The sequence below is a fragment of the Rhamphochromis sp. 'chilingali' genome (assembly GCF_963969265.1).
Source record: "Rhamphochromis sp. 'chilingali' genome assembly, chromosome: 1".
Taxonomy (NCBI): Eukaryota; Metazoa; Chordata; class Actinopteri; order Cichliformes; family Cichlidae; genus Rhamphochromis; species Rhamphochromis sp. 'chilingali'.
In genome coordinates this window covers 22,022,714-22,047,563 of record NC_137929.1, presented here as the reverse complement: position 1 = coordinate 22,047,563, position 24,850 = coordinate 22,022,714, and the positions used below count along the sequence as shown (strand labels likewise).

Here is a 24,850-nt window from a genome sequence, read left to right as displayed (position 1 = left end):
CAATACACACACACACACACACCCCTTCCCTCACCTTGGATGACCGGGGAGTAATGCAATGCTGGCTGCTGGGCGGCCAGGAGACCACTTCATCATAGGTAGGGGGCGTGTTTGGAGGAAAGGAAGGTATAGAAAAGGATGATGTCACCTAGTCTGCCAGGCTTTGTATTTTTTATTTTTTTTGCTTCTGCTCAGCATCCACCCAGTAAGTGCTGCTGAGGGTTCACATAAGCACGCGAGGATGTACACGTACTAGGGAGCAGGTTCGTCTTCGTCTACATATTTGCCAACCGATGCGGCAGCACCACCACCACCGATCCCCCTCCTCGCCACCCTGACCCCTTGTTACTGTCACATGCCGTTCCCATTTCTCCCCCCTCATAAACCATTCAGTCCACATGACTGAATGTGCATGAGACACACTTGCTCGCAGCCTGTTTTACATGTGTGAAGCCCTGCGTCCCATTGTCTGCTACAGCTGTATAATCCATTATTACTCCACGCTGCGCTCTCAAACCAGGAGATATCTGCTCTCTGAAGGCTCTCCCCGCGACGTGATTAGCAGGGCCGTACATGAGAGCTCAAATGTTGCCCAGAGATTTTAAAAAATTTTTTGCACTGGGCTACAAAAACAGAAGAGGAGTTGACATAATCCAGAAAGAGCTGGAATTCATATCACCTCCAAAGAGATAACAGTTGCTTTCGGTTTGGGAGCACAATTTCTTTTGCTTCTGATCCCCACTCTTATCTCTTCATTAGATGGGTAAAACAGTATTCCATAGCCTGCAATTTGCTCACATATAATTGCCTGCTAGTGTTAATGATTGGATGGTTATTAGTGGAGCAGCTAATTAAAGCTTTGGAATATCAGAATGTTCTAAGGTATTTAAAGTCAATGCAAGCGTTAGTTTGTCTGTACTAGCAGCAGGAGTGATTGATTCAGGATCCCAGCCTTGTATCTAAATACCAGCCTAGTAATAAGTCCTAAGCAAGCGCTGCCATTAATGCTGCTGTTAAATGTTACTGCATAATCAATCATTGCGAATTCGCTCCTTTAACTTACTAATGAGCGTTCAAGCCCCGAGGTTGGACTCGCAGCACTGCACCTATAGCCAGACCTCGGGCCTGAAATGCTGACGCGGACAAAGGCTCCAGTGCCATTTGTCAGCCTCTGTCCTTTTGTGCACATCCAAGCCACGAGCTGCTGCTGCCTGTACTGTACTCTCCAGCCCTGAATCACACAGCCGGGCTGTGAATCACAGACCTCAGACGGATTCCTGTGTTGTCCTCAGCTAAGAAAATATTCACATGCTGGAAGAGTCAGACACACTCAGAGGGGATTTTACACCCAGAGAAAGAAGGGTTCCTCAGGGGTTGTTTGATCAGAGAAGCAGTGGTTCAACTGCGATATGTTAATGACTCAAAGTGGGCTGTAATAGCTCAAATAAAAATGAAGAATTGGGAAAGGCTCATAAAGAATCCAGTGTGGTGCTAAAACACTCTGTTAAAACTGCTGATTTACAACATTACATACATTCTTGCCAGTAATAATCTGTGGCATTTCCTCCCTCTGAATAAATTCACAGATTTCTTATCTCTGATTCAGGCATGGTTTCTTTTTCATTAGCATGGGAATATCCCATATCACACAACATATGGCGCTTTTTTATTGTCCTCACAATAAATAAAAGAAGGATTCTGTAGTTAGTCTGGGCTGATCTCACATAGACGAGCCTCACTTTTTAGCACATGAATGCATACTAGGAAAACAATATCCAGGGATCAAAAGTTTGCCACAAAATGATGCGATTCATTTGTTTCGACTCAGATGATGGCTACGGGAAATTAAAAAAAGAGAGCGCAGCACTAGTAACTGATGAAGAATAAAAGTTCCACCTACAGAAACTTGTCCTCCAAGTGGATTACCACTTTACACAACTATTTATAGCGATATGATGCTTTTTGAAAGCTCGCTGCTACGGTTTTTGAGGCTAACGAACCAGTTTTTTTCCCCTATACTGAGCTCTCTGTGGCTCAGAGTGTAGATCCGGAGTGACAGACTGTATGTAGCGAGGCAGAAGTCTGTTTTTAATTTTGATCCCAGTGAGCAGAGATATAGCTCTGCTGCATCCCACCGTTAATATGCGAATTGAGGTCACGGTTTTTATGTGATTCGAATGAAGCCTATTTACCAAAAAAGCATCTCTAATTGACATTAGCCACTGAAAGCAATCACTGAACCAGCTGTGATATAATGTACATGTACGCCCGTTGTTCCCCATTGGGTTCCATTCAATCAAGAAATTCTTGGCATCTCTGTCCCCCGCGGGTGTTTGTCAATGTGTGACATGTTGATTGCTTCTCTCAGTTGATATGTTTGTTTAAGGGCATTCCTCTGGACACGAGTGTCCTATTATGTTTTTTCAAGTGGCGCTCGGGAGGAGGAACGTACTCGCTTGCTCTCGGATGATCCAGCGAAAACCTCGAAGAAGTATGCAGTTGGATAATTCGCCGTCAGACTTGTGGTCCGAGATGAATTCGGTCAAAAGCGGGCACGCTTACTTGCAAGCATCCTCAGCAGCTATGCACGTAAATGTTCCTCAAGTGAAGCCCCAGGATTTAAAGGCCTCATAATCTGATTGTGTTTGACAGGCCGGCGGCCAACAAGTTATAAAAAGAAAAAAAAAACTTCCCCTTAAAAATGTTTCTTTATGCACAGTCCCCCGAGCAAGAGAGAGGAACACTTTATCACATCTGACTGAATCTATTGGCCTTGTTATTTTCCAACATGGCACAGCCACATTTCTGTAGCAAGAAACAATTTGAGGTGATGGAGGGGTTACAGGAAAAAAAATAGAAAAAACCCCCAAACTTTTGGAAGGCAGGAAGGGGGACAGAGAGAGAGGGGGGGGTCGTCCTTTGGGCAGGTGGGTGAAGCAGGAATCGAGAGTGATTGCACTCTTTTTTTTTGTTTGTTTTAGAGGTGGTGAGGTGGGTGGGTGGCGGGGCAGTATTGAAGTGTAGGACGAGGTTGTGGATGAAAAGAAAAGCGAGCCGGGAGTGAGGAGAGAGGGACCAGGACGAAGGAGGAGGAGTGGTCGGGAGGCCAGCGGCATAGAGAAAGGGACTATTACTCAGGCTTGACTGCTCCCTCAGTGGGGACAGCAAAGCTGCTCATTCACACAGAATATGGTCGAGTCCGGTTCAAAGGCTACGTTTGCGCTGGAATCACAACTGATTGAACCCACATCTGAGGTGCCAGCCGAGCGCTTCCCCCGCTCCGTCCCCACTGAGGTTAATTGCCATTAGCCGGTGTCGCCGTTAACTTTCTTTTCTGCTCGTCTTTGACTTTCTGTCTCAGCGTGATCCCTTTTCTGCTTACCAAAGTTCATTCTTTCTCGCTTTCTGTTCCCTCCTGGACTTCTTTTTTTTTCACTCCCCTCCCCACCTCCACCACCACCATTACTTCTTCTCTTTCCATCTACCCCTTTCTCTCTTGCTCGCTCTCTAATAAGTTCCAGATGTGGTTCTTGCATTCCTCTGGTCGGTGGAGAGAGAAAGAGACGGGGTGGGGGGGTGTGTGGGGGGGGTGGGGTGGGGTGGGGGTAGGGGGTTGGGGGAAGAGTGTATGAGTCGGGGAGGCAGTGGGGGGAGGGGACAGGAGGAGAAGCACATGAATTAAAACAGGGAGCACATGATGAGGAAGAGGAGCCCATGTACTTTATCACACAAAGAAACGTGTGCTAGAAAACATGCACACACACAGAGGGAGAGCGTGTTAGTGTGTCTGTGTTTTTGGGGGGTGCGGGTCCTGTAACCTCAAAAGTTTTGGGACATTCTCCTCCTCCTCCTCTTCTTCCCTCTCTCCCCCGCCTCCTCCTCCTCACCCCCTCCCTCTTCAGGAATGTGGCCTACGCTGATGATGTCACTTCATTTCTCTGCTCTCCCAGTTTCTGCTGCTCTGCAGGGACAGGGTCTGAGAGAGAGAGAGATTTGACTTGTTCCATCCATCTTTCCTTTATGATAAAAACATTAGGGTCAGCCGTCCAACTAAATCGGTTACCACAGCGCGGCAACGCTCGCTGTCCTCATGTCATCGACTATAACAGCCTGCAGGCTAAAATGTTGCGGACTGCAAATAATGAGCGAGCCGTCTTTTAGTTATAATAATCATCAATGGCTTCAGAGTCGAGTCCTTAAAACAATGTTCTGCGCGTGCTTTACTTTTGTCAGACTACAGCTGCCAACTTAATGCTCTACCCTCAAGGCTATGTTTACCATAACCCAGTGTGCCCAAGTTCTTAGAAGCAGATTAACCCAATTTACATTTTGCCAAGTCATCAGGAGTTTATATGAAGACACACTGTATAGCCAAAAGTACGTGGACTTCAACAATTTAGGGCAGGGGTGGGGAACTCCAGGCCTCAAGGGCCCGTGTCCTGCAGGTTTTAGATCTCACCCTGGGTCAACACACCTGAATCAGATGATTAGTTCATTACCAGGCCTCTGGAGGACTTCAAGACATGTTGAGGAGGTAATTTAGCCATTTAAATGAGCTGTGTTGGATCAAGGACACATCTAAAACCTGTAGGACACCGATTCTTGAAGCCTGAAGTCCCCCGCAACCCCTGCTTTATGGAAATCTTTCCTCAAGATCTTGGGCGCTGATGTTTGGCGATCTTCCAGTTTATCCCAAAGGTGGGGGGTGCAGCTGATTGGATGGAGGGTTCTGTGCAGGCTGGTCAAAGTTCTTCCACAACAAACTGATAATGTGATAAAGCTGGAATGTGTCTTTCCCAAACTGTTGGCAAAAAGGTGTTTAAAACACCACTGCGTTATTAAATCATTTTCTCTAACTGGAACGAGTTAAAAAGAACAAAAACACAAGTGCACTACAGTTTTGGGGACTATACCAGCTGTTGACAAAGTCTATTGCTGTTTTGTGTTATTTTTTTCTTCCATGCTTTTGCATCATATTTGACATTTTTTGTACGTCGTCTTAAGAATCTGACTAGGTAAGTAAACCATGAGTCAACTGCAGTTGTGGAACAGCTCAACATCTTGCTGTTGGAGTCTGCTGAGTTGGCCACCATTTGTTTTGTTGTCTTTTGGTGGGAATGATTTTTAATTTTTTTTAAAAATTTTATGTTATTTTTTTAAGTTTTCCAACTGCATTGCAACATATTGCCTAACACAAATATTTGGCCCACGTAGAAAGCTACGATACAGATCAGTGAGTTAAAAAAACCAGATGTTTGCTTTTGTGAAAATCGTTTTCTGTATTTCTTATCCTCGTCCCAGAAATCCTCGCTTTCTAGTGTGTTTTGGTATCTGCTGCTAACAAAGAAGCTTTCTTTTCAAAGAGACACGAGACACTGGAGGTGATATTGGACAGGGGGGAAGGGGGTGGGGGTACGTATGAATATTATTACACTCTAGCAGGTCAAGGCCCCCAGCTTTTATGGGATGCTTTTACTGACAGATGACATTGCAAGAGGCTACAGTACATACCAATAAAATTAGATTGCTCTGGATTGAATTAAAGCAGACCTTGGAAGGGCTGATTTATTGATGGGATGCTGCTTGTAAAATAGTCTTGCTGGATTCTGTCTCTGCACCATACTGTAACACGAGGTGGATTGAGGGACCTTGCCTGCTTGCCCGATCTCGAGGATTTCGGAGGCAGTGTGGCTGCTAACTATCGTCAATGTGGAACCACTGCTGGGAATCACAGGTTCATTATGATATTGATTGTGCCATTTGAATTCGGTGGCGACCCATGTGGCGCAAGCTACACAGTGCATATCTGCAGAGTAGCAGCTTGATATGTATGTATCCTCTTGTTCCAGCTTATCCAGAGGACAGCTATTGTTAGTTCTGCTCACCCTTGGTTACAGCAGAGTATCTTTTGTCAGTCGCTCGGCACGCTGGCTGCACAAAGGCTTGTGGATTACCAGCGACAGGCCGGCTTTCCAGCGATTGAGCATATTCATGTGGCCGTAATGTGTCAGAAGCCTCATCCGTGAATTATCATATTACCCACTAGTGATCATAGGGTTGCCATGGCCACTGTGTCTATCATTGTGTCAGTGGTCCTCACTGGGCTGTAGCCATGGTAACAATGTCTGTAACAGAGGTTTGGTACAAATAAAGCTCTTCAGATGTGAAATGTATGAGTGGAGCCCCAGAGAATGGAAGGGTGGCACACGCACACTTTCCCAGCGCAAATATTCATGGAAAAACGACTCTGCACACCTTCACAGGAGCACGTGTGCACACAGTTGTATCAAAAACGGACAAACAAAGACCGAGGAATAATTTTCACCCCCCCTCTCCACCTGCTATTTCCAAATAAACCTGCCTCCAGAAGAAGAAAGATGTGCACAGAGATAGAAAGGGGGGGATAAGGTGGAAGGTGGAGGGGAGAAGGAGTAATAATTTCTAAGTAAGATGCCTGCCAGACAAAAGAAAGTGAATAAGCAATGAGGAAGGGGCATGGCCACAAAAGAGAGGAAGAAAAAGAGGGGTCGCTAACTGCAAGTAAGGGGGAGGACGGCTAGGTAAGGTGACAGAGGAAAGGAGTGAGCGGGCAGACAATGCGGCAAACAAAGGAAGGAGTCTCTGAGTCTTTCTGTTCTCTCTCCCCTCTGCCCTAATCTTCCCTGTGCTCCGTCCCCACCTCCAGGAGACACCTTTGTGTTTGAGTGACACGGTGTCAGCAGGCGCAGCGGGTCGCCTCCTTTCATTCGCTGCCTCTCTCCATCTATGTGACTTGCTTGTTCCTATAGCGCCGTCACCATGGTGATGGGTTATTATGGCCATCCTGCCAGGCGGCCATGTTGTTGAAAGAAGACAGGCACAGGTGGTAGAGTTCCCACAGCCAGCTAAATAAATGGAGAACGTGAATACACTTGAGTTAGCGCTAAAAGCTTTGGCTGATTTATCAATTAGACATTAATTGATCGTAGTTTTGATAGTGGAAGGTTTGTTTTAGTCTTTAATTTTAATATTTGAAACAATCTGAGCACTGCAGGGTAAAATGTGCTATAGAAATGAACTATTTAAGAAGGGAGGTGTTCAGCTGCGTAAGTATCAGGGTTTGGTCTGAGGATAAACTGAATCTGTCTGCGCTAGGTTTGGGTGATATGTTTTTGCCCAATTTGCCAATCTGACGTTGCCTGTCCAACAACTGGTGACTACATATATGTTTGAAGAGTTGTGTGTGCAACTGGTGCTTTGCTTCATGGTATTTAATATTGACCAGGTCTACACAGGACTTCATATGCTAGTCTCTATCTCAATTCAGCAAAAAGAATGGAGACTTCAATTTAGCCATGAGTTTTCATGGAAGCAGATCACTCAGTTAGTATAAAAAAAGCACGGTGAGCTGATTATCTCCTGTCAGGCCATGGAAGATTATTAATTTGGGTTATGATTATCATTTTTTACTCAATGTCCAATCACAGTGAGGGGAGGAAGGCGAATTCTATACCAACCAAACGTCACATCCTGCTTGTAACAGTGCTGAATAAGATTGAAGGATATGTTAATGTCACTGTTGAGTGGGTCTACCGCTGCCTCCATGTGCCTGAAAAGCACTTACTAGATGGGCCAAACACATGCTTCGGTATACACATCCCCTCAGTGGAAATGTAGCAATGGAATAGACCAGGATTTATATGGCAGTTTTCCTGTCTTACTGATGACCCAAAGTGCTTTAGACGACAAGACGTTTCATCTCTTGCATCACATACATTTTGTGCTGGCAAAACTTTTGAAGAACCAAAAAAAGACATAAAAATACTTATTATATTTCAGTGGCACGTGATGGGGATACATGAGGTGAGTAATAACAAACACACAGTGTTATTTCAGTATCTTAAACACTGATGTGGGTTCAGAAATACACAACAGGTGCTTCCCTGCTTATTGTTTGAAAGAAATAAGTAGTTTTAAAGAATCACCATAGACTCACATGTGAGTATATTTTATTGACCTAACAAAGAGACAATTAATAAATACATTGAATAAATATATTTATTTAATGTAATTAAAAATTCTTGCCATTCATCGCATATAGAGTAAATTAAAATGTATGTAGGCTACATAGTCTGAGTATTTTTACACGGTGCGGTAGGGCTTTAAAACCTCATATATCCAAATCAGTTTTTCAGGAAGAAAAAACAAATATGATCACAGAGCGACACACACAGCTACATGTACGCTATATACAGCAAACAGCGAGAGGGTGAGCCAGTGCGACTCCTATGGCTGCAACTTTGTCCTGAAACAATGATGTCATCCTCCATCACACTTCACAGCTCGGTGTCTGTGGACCTCGCCGTCTCTTTGTTCTCCCGCTCCTGCATCTCATTTTCGGCAGCCCCTCCATAGCACCAACGCATCGGCCACACACGGCGGCGATATGGAATTAGAGAGATAACAGAATCAATTTAGAGGGGATTGATTAATGGCGAACAGAGAGGGAGTGAGGGCTGAAACAGAGAAATAATGAGAGCCCAGCATAGCCGTCTGGCTATTAATTGAATAGGTGGAGGGAGGATGAGGTCATTGAAAAATGTTTTTTCAGGAAAATGGGTGTACCAAGCACGAGGGAGGGTTTCATCAGACACAGATGCACATACGCGGGTGCGCTCGTAGACGCGTTTGTACAGAAAACTTTTTTTGGGCAGTTACTTTACACGTCAGCTGTTGCTATGGTGACGCAAGTCCGTGATCCAGCCGAGGCGGGGGATTGGCTGGAGGAGAGCGAGGGAGAGGAAGGCAGGGGGACTTTGTCGGAGGGGTACGGGGAGGGGGCCAGACACAAAGATAATTAGATCGATGCATAACAATCCATACAAATGGCTTTTTATTTAATAGCATCTAATTCAATGAGACTGAATGCCACCAGTCAAGCCTTTGCCAGAACTGTGGATTGCATGGCATCACTTCCAGCTTTGTCTCATATCCCACTGAGGTGAAGCAAACGTGTGTTTAAAAGGTGCAAACAAGTTTTGACAGTCGCCACCTAACAGCAGAATGTGCGGCACTTTCAGAAATGGGGGACGTATAAGGAGCACACTCGCTAAAAATAGCTCTGAACGTCTTTGCACGCATAAACCTTTTCGGTGATTTTCAAATGGATGGTTCATTACCTTGCTATTAAAACACCATTGCGTGGTGCGAGAGGTGCTCCCGGGGGAAACTGCTGTAGTAGTTCACACTGTGGCGATGTGTGGCCATGCTTTTGGTGAGTCACCCGACGAGGCAGCATGCGCTCGCCTTTGGCTTTGTGTGTGCATTGACAAGCAGAGGTTGGTGTCTCAGTGTCTGCAAGGGGCTGTTGTCCTTAGCCCCAGATTAATCCTAATCCCTTTCCAAACTTTGGCTAGGGCTGTACTTAATCCCAGACCAAACCGAGACCTATTCCCAGCGGAGATGAAGATGCGCCGCTGGCTTGATGGTTTACGCCAAGCTGTGGTGTGATCCATGTTCAGGAAACCGCCTCTGTGTGTCAATTATATGGTTGGGGTTTTGAGTGGTTGTGTTTATGTGTGTGTTGACAGGAAATGGTTTGCCCATGTGGCGAAGGTTAGGTCATCCTTGCAGCCTATTTGTGTGCGGGCGCGTGCGTGTCTGCAAGCATCCCTTTGTGACCGTAGTTTGTGTGGGGACAGGGTGCTCGGAGTCTCCCGGTGGTGTCTTGGGGATCGGTGACTCAAAGAAATCAGGACACACTCTAAATTTGTCACTGCAGCATAACCCACATAATGAGAGAATACAAGCTCTCTTGCATGCACTCTCCTGTCTTTCCTTCACTCTGGCTACTCGCCGCTTGTAGATTTCCTTCTTTAAACACACAGAGACGAGCACATACACTCATGTTGACAAGTGTTAACTGTGTAATATGGAAATCAGAAGGCGATGAGCACATGTTTAAATGAGTCAATGTTTTCAGTCTTCAGCCTTTGCATGGGTGTTTTCTCTGCAGATTGTGTAGCCTCCACTCAGGAGTATTCAGTTTGGATTATGTTTTTGGTTTACTGAGGGAATACCTTCAGCTACCGTAGCAGAGGTGGTGGAAGGAAGGATTTACTTGCCCTCAGGCTACTGTCGAGGTTGCGGGGTAGTTTAAACCCAGATAAACTCTCTTTACACCATGTATAACTGAGAAAGGCTTGTCACGCTTTTTAAGACGCTATAAATCCACACTCCGCATCCCAGTAATTAGCTTTAGAAAAGTGCAACTTTCATTTAATTGGGGTGCATGCAGGAAAATTAAAGGACAAATCTACCATCAAAAATCTGCCATCGACAGTGATCTTTTTTTGTAATGGCAGGCAATATCCAAGCTAATTCTTCCTTTTCTACCTTAATCACCTCTGCATTAATGTTTTATTTACATTAACTGCTCAAGGCACACTGGATCTTTACACACTGTACCATCTCATTAGATCTGGCGTATGAGAAACAGATTCCAGCCACTCCTTTGATTTATCTTGTGCAAAGAGAGCATGCCACACCAACGCACTGCAATCAGCATTTCTTTATTTCCAATGGAAACGAAGACGTTGTTCATAATGACAATCCCACTGAGACTTATTATCCCTGCTGTGTTTTGTGTGTTTCGGCAATAGACTGTACAGACTTTTTTATGAAATCTCCTGAAGTCTTGATGGCAGTATTTTGGTTGCTGTCAGGTAGTCTTTTTTTCCTGGAGCCAAATGTAAATATATTTGGACAATAGGGCCGCCACAAACGATTATTTTGATAGTCGACTAGTCACCGATTATTTTTGCGATTAGTCGACTAATCAGATCATGCATCCATTGGACGTAAAACGTACAAATAAAATACTGAAAAAAGCCAAACAATAACATTTTAAGTTATGTATATATCATGTTTAACCTGAGTAGTGAAAGACAGCGGTGGGTTTGAAAACGATTTGCCAGGTGTCCGGTGTTCTCACTGGCTCTAGTGAGCCTAGAACCCCGGCTAGCTATCGAGCTAGTGGGTAACAGACGTCTCCGAAAACGTCGGAGCGCTTTTGAAAATATGTGGTGTCTTGATAAACTGAGCAGATATTTGAGGTTTACACAGCTATATTCTCGCCTGAAAATACGTTAAACGTTTATTTTGTCACCCAGAAAGAATAATAAGAGTAACATTAAAACTAACTAGCTGCCACCATTGTTGGAAACTGAGCAGGGCCGCGCTGGGCCACCCTATGAATTCTGGGATAGGTTGGGCCATGAAGTATACATCCGACCCATCCTTCAAATCTGGAGAAATGAAGGGCGCATTTGTCGGAGTCTTCGAATTTGGACAGCCTTCGTCGTGTCGCTGTAACGTAATTGGCCTACAAATGTGGGCAGAGGAGGATGTGGTTCCTGAATTTGGACATAGCTACGATACCGGACACAGCTTCTTCTTCTTCAGGGGCTTAACAGCAGCTGGCATCCTTGTACATGCAGTGCTGCCATCTTCTGTTTCAGTCCGTTATTACACTCTAGGATATCTAAGAGCATCTAGCTCAGTCTGCATCTTTTGGTACTCTTTTGGCTGTGTGGCTACACTCCAGACATAGATACCTATTTGAGACTTTTACTCACCAGAATTAAAGCAGACTTTTTCAGCAAATAGATCTATTGCACAAGAAATTCAGCTGACTAATTCCATTTTGGAACATGTATACAAAAGCTGGATGTAACCACTGTTACACTGATTTTACTCGCTGATTCTTTTGTGAAGCCCAGATCTTTTATTGGCTTTTCTTAAACGTCTTGGTTTTTTCAAACCGGATATGATGTGAATCCGACTGTGAAGCTGGGGAACGCCCTGTTCTCATTGCTTAAGAACTTGCAAATTGCAATCAGCATACCCTAGTTTATCCATAGGCCTTTGTACTAGTACAAGCCTTTTAGCAATGTAAGGAGTCTATAACTGTAGCCCATTAGTGATAATGCAGGTTTTCAGAACCTGGAAGCTACATCCATCTTTTATATACCGTCAGTGTTTTAGAACCAGCCTCCTGATGGGAGGAACTGCGGGCACTTAATTTTTCAGGTTCATTTTTCACTCGCAGTGTCTTCTGCTTGGTTTGAGCACATTGATTTGACTGTGCAGCTTGCAACTTTGCTTGATTTTTAAATCACAGCAATGAAAACCCGTTAGAAAACAAACAGATCTAAAAAGAACATTAATCTGGCATTGCGTGCACGGGAGTATGTAACATAAGTTTTTTTCCAACGAAGCTGCACCCACTTCAATCAGTCAGGCAGCATACAGAGAAAAACATGGATACGAATCTTTAATAATGCAAATAACACAAACGTGTTTTCGTGTGTGTTAATGAGGAATCTGTTGCTTACGGTAAGAGGATATTGAAGGATGATTTCAGGCCCTTTAAGAATTGATGTTCTTTTAGTTTCAAAACAGACAGATGTAGATTCTAGTTTGATTGTTGATTTGTCAGCGTTAGACAGCAATCACAAGTTCCTTATTTATCTCAACACAGTGAGTCAGGCTTGTATTGAGTGCCCATTAGGAGGATCATGTAGCTTTGGACTAATGTGCTTGCTCACTACTGAGAGATGACTTTTCATTATTCTTAGTTAAAAGCCTTTAATTAAGAACATTTTACTCCCTTCTTCTCATGGCCACTCACTTTTGCTCTGTCATCTTTTTTTAATCTTAATTCATCGATTTAGTTCTTTGGGGTCCTCAGGGAGCAGATTAAGGACTAGAATATGTTTTTTGGGGCAACACACTGAATTATTCTTGGTATGCATGCTGCAAAGCTCCATCTGCATCCAGTTCCCTTTTCACCGTGTATCCTTGCACACCTCCTTTATCTTCAGAATATTAATGTGCTGCACTGTCAGGAGCCATTGTTGTGATTGGTACAGAAATCTTTTTGCATGACTGGGTTCTTTTGTATTATCAGGCATATTGAACCTCTGCAGATCACACCAAATATGACATGATGGGGAGAGAGTGCATGTCTGTGTTTGTGAAAGGGATGGGGAATGCGAGAGATGGGCACTGAGGGTCATGATGGGGAGGCAGGAGGTGGGGTGCGGAGGCATATGGCAGTTGTTAAAAAAAGTGAGAGAGATGGAAACCTTTGGAAAAGCGCTGGAGGGCTCAAAGAGAGTGTGAGGGAATGAGTGAGAAAGAGGGTGTAAGGGAAACAGAAGGCCAAAACAAGTGATAAAAAAAAGTGGCGTGGACAAGTGAGAAGAAGAGATGGAAATGGCAGAAGGTGAAGAAAAAAGGAGTGAGGGGAAAAAGCGAGAGGAGAGAGAGATGGGTGAATGGGGGGATGAGAAAGAGAGGGAGAGAGAAAGTGCTAGAGGGCTGATATTTAATGTGATAAATGAGTTGTGACAGTCCGCCTCAAACCCCCTTCCAACCAGCAAAGGAGAAGCAACACAGAAATAGAAAGCATTATGGGTAAAAGGATATATACGGCGTTATGTATGTAGATAGAAAGAGAGAGGTGTGTACACACTGTAGGAAAGGAGAGGTGGAGGAAGCAAAAGGACAGTTATAGACAGAATTATAGATGTACAAAGTGAAGGAGGCGAGTGGGGATGCATACATATACACCAAAAGCAGGGAGTGACGCGAAGCAATTTGGGTAAAGGACGTACAACGTTACAGAGAGAGAACAGAAGAAGAGAGGCAATGACAAAGGAGGAGGAGGAAGGTGGGGGCTGGGGGGGGGGGGGGGGGTGTACAATGCAGCAGTGGGTTAATGATCTACAGTACGAGATTCTTCGAAATAACAAGTGGGAGAGAGGGAAAAAATGGAGGCGAGAGACCGAATGGAAAGACTGAAGATTTGAAGCAAATCTTGCAGCGGCTGTCTCTCGTGTATCGTACGTGCACCATGTCTTCAGGGGACACCTAATTACAACTCGTCATTGTACTGCATGAAACAGTGGCTGAAGCCCCCCCCCCCCCCCCCCCCACACACACACACACCCGTTTTCCTCATGGTGGTAGTGGGCTACAAACTGGAGTGAGAGAGTGTGGTAGACAATGACAGCCACTGTAGTTTTGGTTGGGGAGTGGAAGCCTGGGAGATGACTCATAGGCAGGAATGAAGAAGGGAGAAACAAGAGGGAAACGAGAGGGAGGATCGGGGAGTTTTGGAGAAATAAAAGCCAGGAGTGAGGGAGAAAAGGGGGTGTGAGACACCCTATGGCTGAAGTTGTCAGTTTGATCTCCTCTCGTGAGTGAGCGTTGACTGCCTCTTCCACTTCATTCTTTCTCTTTCTTTCTTCTCCAGTTCTGCTCTGATTTGCTCTTTTCTGACACCCCTGTCTCACCACGCTGTTCTTTGCTGCCCTGCACTTAATGCCCACGAGCCACTGTGTGATCAAACGTGGTAATTATGGCCTTCCGTTGCTGCTGGGAGAATAAAGTTTGAATCAATTAGCCATAAAAGGTATAGGCCGATACACTTGAACGAATGATTTTTACTTAAGCTTCTCTTTAGAGTGTACACATAAAAATATCTTATAATTCCATAACTTATCCCTCTGTTTTCTCCACCAGTTTGGACAGCGAGATTCTCTCAGGAGCCAGCAGACCAGTCGGTGGTGCGGGGCCAGAGGGTGATCCTGTCCTGTGTTGTATTCAACTATTCTGGCATTGTTCAGTGGACCAAAGATGGCTTGGCTCTGGGCATTGGAGAGGACCTCCGAGGTGAGACATCATACAGCCTCCCGAGGCCCTTCTTTCACTCAGTTAAGCATGTGACTAAGATTGTTTTATTATTAAAGCTGATTCTGATATCTTTGGATCGCAGCAGCTCTCGGGCTACGTTTCATGCTGCGTCTTTAGAGAAGCAGAAATTTTGATAGTGTCTGGACTTTCCCCCCCCCCCTGATTCTCCATTCATGAGGTGTCTGGCCTACAATATTTACAGTACACATGGGTAAAGTTGTACTGTGCTATGGCACCGAGCTAAAAGTGGGACTGCAGAAGGCATCAAGGTGCTACAATTGTTTAGTTTCTTTTTGTTTTGTTTGTGTGACTTTTTCCGACAATCAGCAAAAATTGGAAATGCACAAACCAAAGTACATGCAAGGCAAACGGGATGACTGAATTCCACCTTAATGAGAGCTTCTGCACCTGCCACAAAGTCCGAGTAGTAGGGCAGTTATTGGAATAGCTTGATAGCATGTTGAAAGGCTATAGAAATAGTGCAGTGATTTGCTCTTAAAGTTTGGAGGTTTTATTAAAAGTTCTTTAAAGCCATGTGAGTCTCAGCTGTGCTTTGGGCTAAATGTGATCATCAGCACAAAACTACCGTCTATGATGGCCTCACAAAATAAAATAGTTAGCAAGACAAAGTTGCTAGAAGCCTGGCTCCAACATCATGGCCTTGAAAGGGTTTTTCAATTGGACTGGTTAACACTGAGGACTGCCACTGATATTTGTTTTTGTAATGAATTAATCTGCAGAGTACTTTCTTGATAGGGTAATGAATCGCTTTGTCTAAAAGTAAACTGGTAATAATTTCCATAACCCAATGCCACATATTCACATGGTTTTAGTTGACCAACAGTAACCACCAAACATCATCCATTCAGTGTGATGCTGTGTATGCTAAAGAAAAACAGTTAGACTTTCACCGGGTCTATGCTGTGGCATGGTAGAAACATTGTTGCTTTTGTTTCTCTTGTGGACTTTGAGAGTTTTGTTAATAAAGCCACATTGTGAATGATACACTCTTGCTCAGTGTTACTAAAGCCTGTCTCATTGTAACTGTGGTATCTACTGGTTACTAAGTGTTTTTGCTGGAGAAAATGTTGGTTACAGGTGTGCCTGCGCGAGTTTCCCACAGTGATAAAAGAGGATACTGTCATATTAAAAAAAAGACACAGATGTCGCATCACTTACTGTTTATTACACTCACAAATATCCTTTTTGATAAAGTTAAGGCTGGACCAAGTATAGGCTGATAGGGGCTCATTTCATTGTTGGGCTGTTCTCCAGAATCCTGCAAGTGTCTTTGCATTATAATTCAAAGCACCTTGAGGTGATTTGTTGTGATTTGGTGCTGTATAAATACACCAGAATTGAATTGGAATCAGATTGTTGTGGCACACTGTGTACATCATTCAGCTTATGATATTTTTAGCCATTTCCTCCACATATCTTCAGTTTTTTTGATGGGAATTTCTAAACTCCCTTGGGCAGGTTTTGTAGACACCCTTCATTTTGACTAAGGAACATCACCACCTCTGTATTATTAGCAGTGGGTGACACTGATTAGCTGCCTGCTGATTTTTATTGAAAGGGCGATTCATCGCTATATACGTAACCCTCCTTCTGTTATGAAGCTCTCTGCCTGTACTGTTTCCATTTTTACCTCACATGATTCCTAGTCTGATTTTGCCTGACTTGGGCAAAACTCGGGGGCAAATGATGCATCTCATCGCTTGTTTCTAACATTGTCAGAACTGCACTGATTAGCCCAAAGGGACTAATGCTGGGGCTGTGCAATTACTGGTCTAAACAAGTGGGTACATTTTTAACTGATTGGTCCAGAGGGGCACTGCATCATCTGTCTCATGTTGTTGCCTTGCATTTGTTGTTATTGTTTTTCTGCAGATGTTGTCAATTTATAGTGTACACATTTTTTTCTGCTTGGCTCTGGATTACTTTTGTTTCACCATTTATTCCTCTCCTCTCCTCTCCTCTCCTCTCCTCTCCTCTGTCATCTTATTCCTTTGTGACCTTCCCATCTAAGATCCCTTGTTCCTTTCTTTCTCCTTTGCTCTCCTTCTTTCAGCTGCCACTGTTGCACTGAGGCCTCTCTCATATTCTTCTTTTAACTTGTCGGGCTCGTCTCTCCTTAGCTTGACACACTCTTATTTCATCCCCTCCTCTTTCTGTCATCCTTTCTGTCATTTCTTTCTCCTTCGGCCTGTCCTTGTCTGTCCTGCCTTTTCCTCATTCCTCCTTACTTTAGTTGATTCATATTATTACTGTAACAGTCTAGTGCCTAAAGCTTGAAAAACAAACCCCCCCCCAAAAAACAAAAACGTGAATGAACACTGGCCACTTAGTGCACACATACTCTCACTGTGTGTGTGTGTTGTTTGTGTATGGAGCACTGTCCCTCTGCCCCCCACCACCATCCCTGCTTCTCTGGGCTTTTCATACGCTTTCTCGCCCTCAACATTTCACATGCAAATGCACGCATATACAAGGCACACGCATGCACAAATGCATGCAGAAAGAAGGACGCGCAAGGTTAGGCGAGCTGCAAGGCTCAGTTCAGAGGCTGCACATGCAAACGGCAGCAGAGATCTATTTTTTCACATGTGAACTACGTCTGGGCAGCAAACATGAATTCTGCACCATGGACTAGAGTCGATGTGAGTCCTCTAAAACGTTGCTGTCATAATGCATTCATCTTTTCCCCCTGCTGGGTAAAGAGAGCAGGGATGCCACCTAATGGTGAGAATGTATAGTGTATTGTCACACAACTGGGTTGTATGCTGGATGGGGGAAGGGAAGATTACAAGGCTGTGTCTCGTGTGTGTGTTTTACTGTGCATGCGCATCGTGAAACTAAGTGAATGCATGCTTGTTTTTTTTTTAAATCAGTCACGTCATGTGGCCGTGCTTTGCTCTGTTGTCCTTTACGCTGATGGTTAAAAGGTCCAATTTCTACCTCACGTATGACACATATCTGATGATTGAAATCTGCGTGAACTTCAGCAAGCTGCAAGATATTGCAGAATATGTTGGGCCCTTGAAGCATGTGACTATGGGTAGTTAGTATTTGAAGGTTCAAATATAAAAGATGAATAAAATAAAAAAACATAAGCACACAAGACAACATTGATACGTGGGAATAGATTTGAGACTACAGCTAAAATGTCAACATAAGAGTGGAAATACAGATTAAAAATGTCCCTGTTGCTTGTCTTTTTATTGTTTTCAGATGTGCCGGAACCCTAAACAGATATACAAAGCAAGCAATAATATAATATGCACTCTTTGTTTGTTGTGAAGCTATATCCTTGGTTTGTGTATGTGTGTTCCCAGCCTGGCCCAGGTACCGTGTGCTGCGGGTCCAGGAGTTGGGCCAGTACAACCTGGAAATTCTGTCAGCTGATCTGTCCGATGACTCCCTGTATGAGTGCCAGGCGCCAGATGCTGCCCTGAGGTCCAGAAGGGCCAAACTCACTGTCCTCAGTATGTTTGTGTGCATCTGTGTCTTTGCACATGACTATGGGATGCACGCGAGACGGTGTTTGATTCTAACTGCGCTCTTTTTCTGCTGCAGTCCCCCCAGACGACCCAGTGATTGATGGGGGTCCGGAGGTACTGCTGAATGCAGGGGAGTCCTACAACCTGAGCTGTGTGTCTCGAGGGGCAAAGCCGCCCTCCATGATCGAGTGGCTCAAAGATGGTCTACCTGTGGAGGGGGCTAACAGCATCACTGTAAACCTAAAAAGACAAACCCACACATGAGCCTAGAAATACTGAACACACATACACAGTATATGCAGTTCTAACACTCCTATATGTGCGTATCTCTCTCTGTCTTCCTATCCTCCAATCATCAGGAAGTGCTTCCAGACAGGAAGCGGGTGACCACACGGAGCTATCTGCCTATCCAGCCGGTTGACACCGATACTGGGAGGAACTACAGCTGTGTGGCCACCAATCTGGCTGTTCCCACTGGCAAAAGCACAACCGTCACTCTTAACGTGCACCGTAAGCAGTGATTTTCTTAATACAGACAAGTTAGCAAACTGAGAAGAAAAATAATGTATTCCACATCTCATTCAGATTCCTTGACTGAAGGATAAATGCATATATTAACAGCAAATATTTACTACAGAGACAAACACAAATATAATGACTGTTCCCCCTGCTACTTTTATTATTATTATTTTTATGACAAAAAAGAACAAGCATCATAATTTTGAATGTATACCATCTGCCACCAGATAAAAGCTTTTATAGCAGCTATTAAGTAATGCGCGGCAGCCATTTTGCATCAGCCTGTCCTCCAGATTGCTGCATGCATTAGATGTGCTAGGGCCTGGTCTTATGTGAGTCTCTTTTGCTCTCTCTCTCCTCCAGATTCACCAATAGTGACCTTGTCCATTGAGCCTCGCTCTGTCCTAGAAGGGGACAGAGTCACTTTCACCTGCCAGGCTCACGCCAACCCTCCTATCATGGGCTACAGGTCGGCTTCATTCTCATTTTCAGCATGCTTCTTAAAGTAGCTGCTACAAAGTCAAAGTGACAGATTTTAGTTTCAAACTAAGTTATCAAACAATTTTAGGTTTCAATTCATGTCACACATGCTACTCATCTTTGTGTTTTTCCGGGTTTTTTTTAGTACATCTAACGCACTGTATTAAATCCTAGATGGGCTAAGGGCGGTGTGGTGCTGCAGGGTGCCAGGGAAAGCGTGTTCACCACCAAGGCCGACCACTCCTTCTTCACCGAGCCGGTTTCATGTCTTGTTTTCAATGCTGTGGGAAAAACCAACGTCAGCATCTTGGTGGACGTTCACTGTGAGTCACACTGTAGTCATCTCACTATGTTCAATAAGTTGCGGCCCACTTCACTCACTACGGTCCAGAGTCAGAGGGATAAAACACACCGTTGTTGTGTTTCTTTTTCTCCGAGTAGCTTTTCCCCTTTTAGTCCTACTGCATTATTACTCTCTCTCTCTTTCAATCTCTGTCTCCAGTCGGTCCAATCCTGCTGGTGGAGCCACAGCCAAAAACAGTAGATGTTGACTCTGATGTGACCCTCAACTGCAAATGGGCTGGAAACCCTCCGCTCACACTCACCTGGTTCAAAAAGGGTTCAAACATGGTAAGAAGCTAAGAGCCCACGCTTTGCACATTTTCCTCTGTACTTGTGCTCACACTGTTTTTACAGGTCACACTTTCTTCCCAAGTGTTTACAAAAGCGCCCGGTCATCGAAAAGCATTATGTTATATTTTCAAACACCATCTTTTATATTTATAACTTACATGAAACTAGGTTTTGATTTGTTGTCTATAGTAATATGATTCCAATTTAGTAACTCTATCCTAATCTATAATCAGCAAAAGGTATTAATAATATTTAATATTTCAATTATGTCAATAAAGTTATTTTCAATTTGAATTTTAGAAAATCTGTTTGTTGACAAATGTCTGGTTAACTATTAGTAACTTGTCGCTCACATCTATTGTATTTCCCCCCCAAAAATGGTAAATTTAGTTGGTGTTTGCAAATAATAACCTGTATGTAAAAAATGAGTGTAGTGATCATGACATCACTCACTGGTTTACAAAGTACCATTTTTTATGGAGGATCGGGAGATGATGATTTCATGATTTAATATTGACTTGTGGAAAAAACTATGAGCTAGAAAATAAGACATTAATACAATAATTCATTATCTGATCATTTCATGGACAATAAAAATGGGAATTATAGATAAATATTTCTAAATTAACTATTAATATATTAATAAATACTTCAAATAGAAAAAGGATTTACAGAAAAAATCTCAATAAACTCTCAATAGGAAACCTCATTTAACCTCATGTAGTTAAGCTATTGGATTAGCTGCTCCAGTTAGCATTTAAGTAAATGTTTGTGCTTGTTTAAGGAGACTTAACCTCGTGTATGACTGAGCCTGTATAAGAAGTATGCAAAGGGACACTGCAGTGAAATGATCCTCTAAGTGTGCTCTGGTGAACTCAGCCTGACCACCTGTTATAAATAACGTGCTAACATGGCTAACCGTAGCATCACTTTTAGCCTCATGTTAGCTTTTGAAAATATTACTAGCACTAGCTAGCTATCGTTTTTAGTAAGCTAATTTGCTTTTCACAAACAAAAAGCCTGTCACATTTACACACAGTGTTAGAGCAATCACTGAAACATACAACCTTTAAAATAATTATTAAAATGCTCTCATCAGTCCAGATATTACCACATAACGTTCTGATGCTTAAAAGACTTTAGACAGGGTGATTACAATGACAGAACAGCAGTTCAGTCATTTCTTTTATTATTGATATTCAACAAAGTATGAAACACTGAATTATGAAAGTGCAGGAAAGCCAAGGACACGTGATTTCTGATAGACGGATCATAAATGGCCCAGCATTTTTCAAAGAATGCAAGCTGTCCAATTGTATGTTGGTATTGTTTCTGGAAATTGCACAGTTGGATTGATCAGTTCTGCAGAGCAGGGCATGGTACAGCTCAGGGATGAAAACTCTGTCTGTTCATCATCTACCTGAAATTGAGTTATTCATTATTTTGTCTGTTCCTATATCTTGTGCTGCTCAACAGAGCTGTAGACAGGTATAGACTTCTGGCTGATCTTGATGAGTGGTTGTTGCACAGAGGATGCAAAACACTGATGTTTGTCTCCTCGCCAGGATTAAGCCATCCCTCAGCTTTAAGGTGAAGGAAAGTGGCATAGAAGAGATTCAAGGAAATATTCAAATACGTTCCTCAGCAGCTGCTGATGAATTCTAAAAAGAAAGAGTCAAAAATACTTGCAGGTCACTTTCACCATTCACTTAACAGTGACATCCAACTGCTGATACATTTGAATAACTCTGATGTATAAAAGAAGATTTGGCAGATTTTTCATGGGTGCAACCCACATACACAACTCTGCTGCTCAACCGACAAATGCATTTTCTTTACAAATGTGGCACAATTTAAGGGAAAATAAACAGGCTTTCAAATGGTTTGAGATTTACTGACAATAAGCAAATCTACCAAACTCATACATCAGATGTGGTGTGATTTTGCAGGACTTACGGTATGTTATTAAACCTTTGATGGCTAGGTGTACAGTGCTCCTTAAATGGTTTTCATTGCTTAGATTTGTGTCAAAGTGCGTGCACTTGTGTAAGTAAGACAAATGAACTGAAATCAATAGCATCATCTTTAGCCTTTCTCTTGATAGAGCGCAGCAATACAAGGACTGACAGACATAATCGCCCTGTCAAGTCTTTTAAGGCTTCAAGTATCAGAAAATTATGTGTTAACATCTGGACTGATGAGCCCGTGTCTACTGCCATTTTTGTTTTACACACAATTCCTCTTTTTAAATAGCATTTTTGAAAATCAATTTTTTACACTGTAAATTTGAAATGTTTTTTTATTGAGAGTTATTTTTGTTCTGTAAATCCTTTTTTCTATTTGAAGTATTTATTAATGGGATAATAATTAATTTAGAAGTATTTATATTTCTTATATATTCTTTCTTAAATATCTATAATTCCTCCTTTGGATGTTGATTAAATTACTGTCTAAATAAATAAAATAAACATCACAAAATGCTTTATTTGATCTCTGAGTCTTCTGGACCTCCATATTTTTGGCCAACACCCTGTTTCTTTTTTTGTTTTCTTCTTTTTTGAGTTTAAAATGATCTGAGATCTAAGCCATTATAGAGGGAACCCTATTCTAACCTTTGCAGAAAGGTAAAGCAGGCATTTATGGAATGAATTTTGGTGTGTGTCACTTTGACTCTTTATTTGCCAAAACTTTAACACAAGCTTTTAATAAAAGCAAAAATAATGCTTCTGTTTTGCCTAGGGTTAGAGTTATGGTGGGCACCAATGACAGCTCAGATCTCAGAGGCTCAACATGGGGCTCTTTGAGGATTGACTTGCGTCTGGAACCAGCCTCTAATGGTTATTCGGCACACTGCAGTTTCTGGCTTTATATCTGACTGAATTTTTGAGGATCAGCAGTTACCTCTTTGTGCTGTTGCTACCATAAGTGTAGCAACAGCACACTTATGGTACACTGTTTGGTTAGCAATAAGGCTGTTTATGTTAGCTGCGGTGACTTACAGTGGGGAAGAGACCATCACTAAGACAGTAAAAGAAATGGGCTTGTTACATGTCTTTGTTTGGAAACTGTGGTCTGCCTTGGCCAAAAACCACATCTGTATAATCAAACTCATTCAGGTGTTTTTCTTTCTACATGCTTACATATTTAGACATAATTTAACATGGCTAATTTTTTGGATTTGGTTGCTAAGCGTCTTCAAAACCTTTGTGATAGGTTAAAATTGGATGTGCATGTTTGCATTGTTGGCAATTTAGAGTCAGAGTGGAAGAACACGTATACTTAAATACTATCTACGATGGGATCTTTTGAGATAATACACATGGACCTTTTTTCTCCCTATACACTGTACATGTGGACCTTTATTCTGTTTATTCCTTGCTGCAGTTTTGCAGATGCCTTGTTTATATTTCTTTTTTCACTCCCCCACAGGTTCTGAGTAACAGCAATCAGCTGTTTCTGAAGTCGGTAAGCCAGGCGGATGCTGGCCAGTATGTATGCAAGGCTATCGTCCCACGGATTGGAGTAGGAGAGACTGAGGTCACGCTCACAGTCAACGGTCAGCAAACATCAACACAGTTTAATGTGTCACTGCTTGTAAACGAAAATGTTGTACTTTCGAAAAGGTCAGCGTCTCTGTAATTGAAAGAAAAAAAAAATTGCTATATGTCTAAAGTGGTGGGCACTTGTTTTTGACCATCCTACACCTCCTTTTGAACAGGTCCGTAAGGTCAACAGTTAAAAAAAGAAACGAGTGATAAGCTTGGGTTTAGCGGTTTTTAGTAGTTTCTTTTACATTTTTGTTAAATGCATCCACATGTTCTCTCCCTGCAGGCCCACCCATCATTTCCAGTGATCCAGTCCAGTATGCCGGGAGAGGGGAGAGAGGAGAGGTGAAATGCTACATAGCTAGTACACCTCCTCCAGATAAGATAGTAAGTGAAAGGAAATGTGACTCATTTGTGGCAAAAAAAACCCGAAGATAATTTTTTCTACATTTTAGTCCAGACCGAGAAAAACGCCAAACCAGGAGAAGCTTTGGTCACAGAGACAACAAGGTTGTGCCTTTTAGTCCGACAGCAGTATCTATTTTATGGTTACTGTACCTTCCTTTTCGTAAATGGTTCTTTTCCTGCATGGCGAATGCTTTTAGGCACCGACACTGTCCCCTTATCTATTTGAGTGGTGACTCACCCTTAAACTCTCCTAGAATGTTCTTCCATCCCATCACATAAACAAACCAACACTAAGCCGGCCCGCTTTTAGCTCTGCGTCAGAAATCGTCCTGGATGCTTTCCCTGCTTGGTTGTATCACAGAAACGCAGCAGTAGTAGCTCCGCGGCTCCCCCGCCTCTGTGACTGATCCATCCTGACTTGCGTTGCACGCTTCTAATGCAAGTGGCGGTGGTTTGGGCAGAGAAAGATTTATAAAATATAAAAGACTGGGGAAGAACAGTTGTCCCAGTAAACGCCACAGCCAAGAGAATCTCCTTCTCTCGAATAAGTGGGCAGATTATGGAAACATGTGGGCTTATGTATAATTAACTCACCTTAGCGCAGTACTTCAGTGCTGAATAATACAGCTGCTTTTAGTGGCTTTAAGGTTGGAGGGTGTGCAAGATTCTCACCAGCTCATTCATCTATTACTGTCATGTCATTCTACAATGTTAGTGTGACACATTATAGCCAGTTGGCATTTTTGAAAAGAAATATCTTAACAGCTACGATCACCCTGTTGTGTTGAGAAAAGCAAATATTTAAACAGCGGTAATTTCAATTTTTTTATTCATGTTTGAAAAACTGAAAATGTAGTGTGGCGATAGCACAAATCATTAAACTGCCAGTTACTTAGATCTTCTGCATTTATTAGCCATACTGTGAACACTTTTATGTAACCAGTTCTGTTTCAGGTACCCTTTAATGTGCTTGAATACAGCACATTAATATGTATTTGTGCACAAATGCATAACTGGAAGCAT

The 24,850-nt window shown here is 42.9% G+C and overlaps 1 protein-coding gene and 1 long non-coding RNA gene across 5 annotated transcripts in view; one reads left to right on the top strand and one right to left on the bottom strand.

Annotated features, from left to right (window-relative positions):
• The window catches only part of LOC308395676, a 382,280-nt gene that overhangs the window by 5,660 nt on the left and 351,770 nt on the right, over positions 1–24,850 (bottom strand). The window lies entirely within an intron of this gene.
• Positions 1–24,850, top strand: part of kirrel1a (kirre like nephrin family adhesion molecule 1a) — a 32,569-nt gene that overhangs the window by 1,237 nt on the left and 6,482 nt on the right. For all 4 annotated transcript variants that reach the window (XM_080898604.1, XM_080898606.1, XM_080898605.1 and 1 more), the window contains exons 2-10: positions 14,569–14,718; positions 18,078–18,227; positions 18,319–18,476; positions 18,602–18,752; positions 19,125–19,230; positions 19,416–19,564; positions 19,744–19,871; positions 23,304–23,430; positions 23,706–23,806. In XM_080898604.1, the coding sequence (XP_080754730.1) occupies positions 14,569–14,718; positions 18,078–18,227; positions 18,319–18,476; positions 18,602–18,752; positions 19,125–19,230; positions 19,416–19,564; positions 19,744–19,871; positions 23,304–23,430; positions 23,706–23,806 (1,220 nt within the window). The remainder of the gene's footprint in view (positions 1–14,568; positions 14,719–18,077; positions 18,228–18,318; positions 18,477–18,601; positions 18,753–19,124; positions 19,231–19,415; positions 19,565–19,743; positions 19,872–23,303; positions 23,431–23,705; positions 23,807–24,850) is intronic.